General features: G+C 36.9%; 1 protein-coding gene across 1 annotated transcript in view; it reads left to right on the plus strand.

Moving 5' to 3' along the window:
- gbe1b (glucan (1,4-alpha-), branching enzyme 1b) overlaps nucleotides 1–8209 on the plus strand; it is a 119827-nt gene extending 111618 nt beyond the window's left edge. Inside the window, exon 16 of the mRNA XM_083548386.1 lies at nucleotides 5929–8209. Within this exon, the coding sequence (XP_083404512.1) occupies nucleotides 5929–5991 (63 nt within the window). The 3' untranslated portion in view covers nucleotides 5992–8209. The remainder of the gene's footprint in view (nucleotides 1–5928) is intronic.
- Nucleotides 8210–8770: the final 561 nt, after the last annotated feature.

Consider the following 8770-nt stretch of genomic DNA (forward strand, 5'->3'; position numbering starts at 1 on the left):
ATCCCTCTCCTCTTTAGTACGGAGGACATGGTGTCCATGGTCCATATGTTTTCTATGTTTAATTGTGAATAAAATGGATTTTACAACTGGTTTATGAGATTTACAAATCATTGCATTCTGTATTCTATCTTTTTTGGAATTGGGGTTGTAAAATATTTCTTATTACTAATGACTATTTTTCAAGCCCCTGTGTATGTGTTGTGCTCTGAACTTGTGTGTAGATTAACTTTTTCTAGCCTTGACCTAAAATAACAGCCCATGGAGCTGATCTCCTGACCTAATGAAGCAGTGAAGCTCACAATGAATAATACTCTCTGTTTCTCTCTGTCCTCTGACTAGTTTTTGTAAGCATTCCCTGTTAATTAGTTAGCTTATATATAGCTATGGATATTTTGTTTAATATTCCCACTGTTTTAGAGATTTACGCTTTTTTTTATGCAGAACTTTCTGTGTAGTTTTTTTATCTTCTTGTGTGTGCTCATGCTGTCACTTTTCTCTGCTTTAAAAATGCATGTTAAATACATTTATACATACACATACAGTATATTTTGGAAAATTACAAAAGTAAGTTTGAGAAGTTTGTCTATACTGATACTGTGAAAATCCATATAAAGCATATCCGGTCTCATGGAACGAAGGATGGATAGGAGGGATAAATTGTGTAACAGTGTGAATGGTTAGTGCTTCGAGCCAGGAAAAGCTTATTTTAACTCGGCTAGCGTTGCAGGTCCGTGCACTGATTCATCTCACTGCAGCAGTACATCTCAAAGCTTTACTGCCTCTCCTCCAGAAGCAAGCACTTTGCAAAATTCGAGTCAGAGACATTCCGAAGGCAGAATCAAAGGGCTGCAGAGATGCCATGAGACATGAACTGAATTTCCTTCTCTTTTTTTGGCTTTCTACTTTTTTTGTGTGTGACTTTCAAAGACTTGTAATATGTTAAGAATGAGGCGCTAAAGATGCTTTCTGATGCTTTACTCTCGCTGGTGCAGTACACATCACACACTTTTTCCAGTTGAATATTTATGTGCCAAAGTGAATTCAAAAGACCAGGAAAGCCTCCAAGCACCCTGTATACAATCCTTGTCAGATAATACATACTCAAGGCCATGTTAGGTCTTAGAAGAGGCTTTGCAAAGGGAAAATTGTTTGGCCAGAACTCAAAGTTGAGTTGAGGTTGTTAATATGTGAGATGACTTTTTTTTTTTTTTTTTTTTTTTTTTTTTTTTTTTTTTTTAATTAAGAAAAAGTCAGAAACTTTTTTTTTTCTTTGGATGATTTTAATTGTTTTAGGTAAGAGTACATTTTACTCGGGGAGGACAGGAGACAGACTTGTATAGTCACCTAGAACCATTTCTCATAGGGAAACCTTTAACTGCCAGTTTGTACTTAAAACTTTTAAACCTGTTCTGAATCTTGCCCTAAAACTTATTAACCATGCCTTTTTATTTTATTTACATTTAGAGATTATGGTGCTGTTGAATACTGCTGTTTCTTTCTTTTTTTTAATGGGGGGGTGTATTTCCATTATTCCTGAGAGAAGGTAATAGTTTTTGCTGCTTTTATTTGTAGTTCGGTCAAGATGGTACAGTATGTAATAGGAGAAAAAACCTCTCGGTTTCTTGGTTAGCTTCAGAAGAACTTCTTTACTTACTCCCTCAATCACTCACTCACTTTTCTTCAGCAGTGTTCTGTCAATTTGTTAATTTAATGCAGAGACTAATCTCAGCTATTTAACGATCTATACGATGGCGAGCACAATGGAGTTGAAGGTGTTACCATGTTTGAGCAGAGGAGGTGAGAGATCTGTACAGACTAAAGAAATGAAATGTTGCTTAATTGCTCTCTCTAAGTAGAGATGAAGTGAAGGCTAGGTACTACTTACATTCCACTGCCATTCTGTAGTCAAACAGCATTGTGGGTAATGTGGGAAATCAATAAGCGTAAACCTAATGAGAGAACTTAAAAAGTCAACTTGCATTTTCTATTAATATGGAACTTTATGGTATGGCACTTTACTTATAATCATACTTTATTTATTGTTGAATTGCCACCCAGATGAAGCTTTCAAGGTTTCTTCCTCATATCGTCTCAGGAAGTTTCCTTCTCAGATAAATGCATTCATTTAAAAAAAATGAAAAATTTGGAGTGTATATCCATTGATAAATGCTGTATACAAACCAAGATAAAATTACAATCAAATTCTTAAATCATTCAAAGTCTTATGAGTCGATTTCCATTTCCGAAAATTTCCTGAATGATTTGATTATTCAATGTGAGCCAGTATCACCAACGGATTATCCAAGAAACATGCTAACATCCGACACATAGATGTGACATTGCTGCAGTTGTGTCAGGTTTGAATTTCTGAACTTGTGACAGGCACATCATGAATTGCCAATATGGAGGTGGTGTTTTAAGATTCCCCAGCCTGACAGTGCAGCGTACTCCATAACATGGCAAAACATTAATTAACATTTGTATGACGCCGTGCAGTAATAACATTAGGGATATGTGTTGTTCTTTGTTTGCCAATTAATTTGCTATTTGTCACCATTGTTTTGTTCCGCCCTGGAAAATAAATGTTGTTGACATTGTATAGTTCCTGCACAGTGGTAGCTTTTGTCTCGCCAGGTGCAACGATTCTTCATCTCTCTCTCTCTCTCTCTCTCTCTCTCTCTCTCTCTCTCTCTCTCTCTCTCTCTCTCTCTCTCTCTCTCTCTCTCACTCTCTCTCTCTCTCTCTTTGAACAGCAGTGCTCCAGCTCCCCTTCTCCCCGCTGAATCGGTTTAATTAGTCACCACTGTCTGTTGTCAGTGTTGCAGTGCTGGCTCGTTCAGCTCCCGTGGCGCCTTGCCCGTGCCAGCATTCTCAGCCCAGTGAACGCTCTCAGATGCATTGGGGGGAACCAGCAGGCTTTCAGTGGGGGAGAGAAGCACTGAAACGTGCCTCTGGCCTCTACGGAGTCAACTTTGTGTGTTTGCCAGTGTATGCTCTTGGTTAACTCGGGTGTCTTAAAGAGTGAAAGCTCACGGATAGGCAAGATTGGAATGCGTGACATGCAACATTGTGCTGGTGTGTTGCGGCTCTAACTCCAGCGGGAGTTGTTCGACCAAACTGGGTTCATTTCTTAGCATGTTAAGTGGATTCTGGCTAGGAAGGTGCATGTGATTCTCTTGGAATAGCATTAAAGGAGAATTACAGGGTGTCAGACCCCAAGTGACTCATCCAGCCGAGGCAAAGCCTATTTTTGGACTGAACTTCAGATGTCATTGTGGTAAATACAGCGTGGAATAGGTGCAAAGCTTCCCAAATGTTCTCTTTCCCTGATCACTATTAAAGAGAAATAGGAAATCTGTTGGAAAGTTCGCATAGACTGAGTCAGATAATTACTGTTCTTCTGCAAACACATGATGAATGTGACAATGCTGATTGGCCTGTCGACAGACTAGCAGGGAATACAGTAATAGTGGTACAAATTAGCTGCATAGGTAACAGGCTACTATTACTATTCATCTAAAGCATAGATGAATTTGATTTACATGAATAGGAATTGATTGAGAACATTTGCACATTGTCAGGGGAAAAAAACCCTGAAACAGCTGTTCTCATGCAGAGCAAACAATAATTTTCCACATTAGACCTTGCATATGTAGAGCATTGGAAATAAAATTCACAGGAGCACCGAACGTGAAATGAAACGCCACCAGGGCGAGCGAAAAAGATGATCCTAAACTGTTAACACAAACTACACTGTGACTTTCACTCATTTTGTCTCATTTTGTGATTGAAAGAGAAGTCATATTGAGGCAGTACCAACAATTCTCCACATTGCTGGAGGCTCAAGATGTTTTTCTGTCCAGCAGCTGGCAGCTTTTTCCAAAAAATACAAAACCGTTATAATGATTGATGGAATACACACATTGTTTTTTATTTCTTTTAACATCTTTCCTCTCAAAACTGTTTTATATACTTATCAGTTACGCATCGTGGAGTGTCTTGACTGTCATATTATACCTTTCATTGCATAAAAAAGTAAACAAGAAAATAATGAAGCACACAATTACAGGGGGAAAAAAAACAAAAATTCCAAATTCAAAGCAGAATTTCCACGTTTTAGTGCAACAGCTTTTCAAAATGTTTTATTATTGAGCACATCAAATTGAATTTTATATACAATACAACTCCCTGAGCATTACAAAGGGCTGACACAAGAGACTCCTTCTTTAAGTGTTAAATAGACATATTTCTGCCGAAACCTTCACCATGTCAAACACAAAATTGTATCTTTATATTAATATATAGTCCCATGATCTGACACTAGAATGGGAGGTTTTCATGGAAACGAAAGACTGAGCCATATGTGAGATTTTTAATTAATTCACAGCTGATAGACGCATTACACTATTTTAATGCATAACTTGGTCAGCTGACAGCATGAACGAGTTAGAAGAGAAAAGCCTTTATTTGTCACATATAAATTATTTCACAGTGAAATTCGTTCTTTGCGTATCGCAGCTTGCTCAGAAGCTGGGATCAGAGCGCAGGGTTAGCCATGATACGGTGCCCCTGGAGTATAGAGGGTTAGGGGCCTTGCACAAGGGCCCAATAGTGGCAGCTTGGCGATTCTGGGGCTTGAACCCCCAACCTTCCGATCAGTAACCCAGCACCTTAACCACTAAGCTACCACTCCCCCTAGTTAATGGCAGTTAAAGCTGTCATTGATGTTTGCAGTGTAGTATTTGAATGAAATGATAAAACTTCATATTTAATATGCAGGTTATTAGATTTAGATTTCTGCCCACTCTAAATTATACACAGGAGAGAAATACGACTACATTTATTTAAATGGTTATTAGAGAGAAAAAAGGGACGAGAGAGAGAGAGAGAGAGAGAGAGAGAGAGAGAGAGAGAGAGATTGTGTGCCACTTCAGCGGTCTCACTCTGTATGAAACTGTAACCACGTGTTACGGTGGTAACGGGTGTTTATAGGTGATTAAAGTGACTGGAACCACCCATTTAACAGTTTGAAATTGTACCTTCTAGCAAATCAGAATCGAGTATTTAGAGACCCCCTTGTTTAATAAATATTCATGTTTATTATACTGATTATATTTTTTATGTACACATGATGAGAAACAGGATTTCCCAATTGGGTTGGTATAAGCAGAATCATTGTTATTAACCTGATATTTAAATCTTATTCAGTGGAATCGATGTAAAGATATATAACGGTATTGTTTTAAACAGGAAAAGTTTTTTGATGGTAGATTATAGCTATTACGATTAATAATTAGGTTTTGTCATTACTGCTGAAATGCTCAGTCACATCACAAATAAAGATGCAATCATACAGATCAGTAAACAGTGGTCATCCACTGAAATCTACTCTTTGGTTTGGTCTGCTTTCTTATGGTGTGTGTTTTATATCAAGCACAGCACCCAGCCTCCATTTGGAGCAGCTTCAGTAGAAATGACAGTGCACTTATCTATTGTGGTTCATGGCAACTACCCCTTGAAGGGGGAAAAAAAATGGCTGCTGTATGTTGGATTTAGGGAAGCACTTTGAGATGTAAGCGTGCTGCGCTGAATTATTTCGGTATTATTTTATTTGCCTTCACTTATAAAGCGTGACCTCTCAATCCAAGTCTCTGTAAATGTGTTGTCAGTGTAACAATTAAACATATTATTCCTAGTAAATTAATATACACCTATGAGTTAAATACAACTGACACTATTGCCCAAGCCACTGTTAATGAGAATTAATCAACATCTTGTTACCAATCAAATTTAACAACACAAACTGATCCTAAAATGCTAGGTGTATAGCTACAGACTCACTTTAAACTTCACTATGTTGTCCCAGAGGTGGACAAATTTCTTGCCTTTAGTCTTATTTTGTTTTCCTCTCCGTTTTTTTTTTCACAGGTTTACATTCCCTGCAGAACGGCTGTTGTTCTAGCCAACGAAGAAATCGATTACTGCTACTGAAACACAGTGAAATTGATACTCCGCAAATGTCTCTCTCCGCTGCTTTCCATCTAAAGTTTGTGCGTGATACGCCATAACAGCCTCGCTCCGTTTCTTCACCTATCCCACTCACGTCAATTTCCAAACACAACCTGATTTGCTTTCAGGATAACACACTGGAATTAATGTGCCGTATAACATGTAATCGGCTAAAAGTAGTAGTTTGTAGTGCATCCCAAAGTTGCTGTTACACTGTGATACATAGAATCTTTTTTTTTTCTTTATGCACAGCACATTGTATCTGTTTGGTATAATATCTGATACTGTTATTAATCCAATAATTTATAATAATCCAATTAATTAATTTATTAAAAATGTATATATATGGCGTGTGGTAACAATTGGCCTCAATGTTGTGTTTATAGGACTACATGATGTTAAGAGAAACCCTCCACACATATTGTATTATACAGGATTTTGTGTAGACATACATTTTAGATTTATATTTTCATGGCTGAATTTAAACAACCATAAATTAGTCTGTGTGTTTGGTCTGATGTAACATCATCTTTAGGTACAAGTTGCACTGAACTATGAAGTCAGTTATAATTATATGAAATATAAACCTGTTTAGAAAACACAAAGTCAAAATGTAAAAAAAACACATCTTTGTCACATGGTTCATCTAAACTTGACATCAGAAATGATCATGCAAAATGATGCAAAATCAGTTTGTAAAACGTTTGACACCAAAAATAATGAGCCTTTATTAAACTGGAGTCTCAGTACCCAGTGTAATCCCTGGGAGTGGCTTCAGAGCTGCTGTGACGGGATAAAGATGTGATCATGAGGTTATGATGGTATGTTATCCTGTGAACAGCACAAACTGTATGTCTATTATTGTACATATAGAAGAAATACCTCCTGATATTTTTTGTTACTACGAAGATTAAGTAATCATCTGAATTAAGATGCGTGAGCTGTTCACTCTGCATTTAATGTCTATTTTTGAGTAATCCCCCAGGTCTGATTTATAATATTTTGTAAATTATTAGGCTGACCGTATTCATTTTGTCTGCCTTTCAATATTTAAAAAACAAAAATAAAACCACCTGACTATGAATGATTATTTGATCTTAGTGGGAGGATATGAACTAAATGTCAGACTGACGATTTAAAAACAAAAAACTAAACAAAAACACCAGTGTATTCATTTAATAGGAAAAGCACATCAACTCTTATGCATTAGACACAATTATTTTTCTGCAACTGTTTATTATAGAGAAAATCCTGTTCAATATAACACCAGCTGAATATTCAGTTTAGATCTGAATGTCTGAATGAAATATATAACTATAGACACTGTATTAATAGTGTCTTACTTTGTTGACTATTTAGAGAAATTCTAACAAGGATTTGATTGGTGTTGTTTGAATTAGGCCTAAAATAAGGTGTTAGTTCAAATATATTTACATATAAATAGAAATGTTAGATAAGGAACCACTTACTTACCACTTAAAGTCAACCGTAAATGAAGTGCTGGCACAAATTCTCCTTCTGTGTATTGGTCTCATCTGTTAAATAAAGCCTCACAGAATTATAATGGGTAAATGGGCAGCACGCTGTCCCATTATAATTTTGGTCGATTATAAACTTTCTGTTGCCTGCCTTCCCTCTTCAACCACAGTGTTTCTCATTAATGTCGAGTAGCTACTTGAAGATAATGCTGGCCTGCTTTTGAATCCTCTAAAGAGAAAGCAGAACAAATCTGTGTGTAAATACATTAGGGGTTATTATACTGAACCTGCTCTGCTGAATAAATAGAGTCTTTTTTCCTTTGCCCTTTTGTGTGTAAAGAGATGTACCTCTCGACCTGCTTTGTGTTCCCATCAGGCCCCATTGTCCCATGAAAAAAAATGAGATGCTCATATAGAAGTTGTGTGTGTGTGTGTGTGTGTGTATATGTGTGTGTGTGTGTGTGTGTGTGTGTTAATTTGTTTTTCCTTCATACTGTTAAGTCAAATCTGTTTTCAGAAAGCTATTTGCACATTGTTTGGTTTTGTTTTTCTTTTCCTGACAGATGAAAGTGAGATAATTCAATGTAAGTGGATGTAATCGTGTACAAATTTCTGTGCAAATGGAATGTTTTTGAATTTCAGTTTTCTCCTCGGGATCAACACGGTTCTCCACGCTTTTCAGTTTTTTTGTGGGGAAATAAATATATTATACACACAACAAACTGGTGTATTGTCATACTTATTATGTGTAGATGGGAGGCAAATGAAAGAAAAAAATGGGGGAAAATAAATCAGTGGCTCTGTTACACTATAGGAAGCTTTTTTCTGAAATGGTTCAGCTCCACTTGTTCTCATAGAGGAAACGGTCACTGTAAATCAATACAGAGTTCTTTTAAATACGTTTATCCTAAGATTGGGAACATTTCATTTGCGATGAGAGTGGCATCTAACCGGATGACAGCACTCCATTCACAAGGCATGAGGTCTCGGAGTAATTTGATGTGATGAAAATGATATAAATCATATGCTGTGGTCTTCACAGTCACCGGATATCAACCTAACTGCACACTTATAGGAGATGGACCTCGAGCTCTACTGCCATCATCAAAACACCAATTGCCTGAAAAAGGTTTATGGAAGAATGCCATTCGACCTTCCAGTACAGTTCCAGAGACTGTAATGACTAAACCCTTAAGCCACCTTAGAGACAACTTCAACTACCTTGCAGTTTGTTGGTTTTTTTATCCTTTGTCACCTGTATGTATACATTATATAAAATGTTG

Source organism: Silurus aristotelis (genome assembly GCF_946808225.1).
Source record: "Silurus aristotelis genome assembly, chromosome: 8".
Taxonomy (NCBI): Eukaryota; Metazoa; Chordata; class Actinopteri; order Siluriformes; family Siluridae; genus Silurus; species Silurus aristotelis.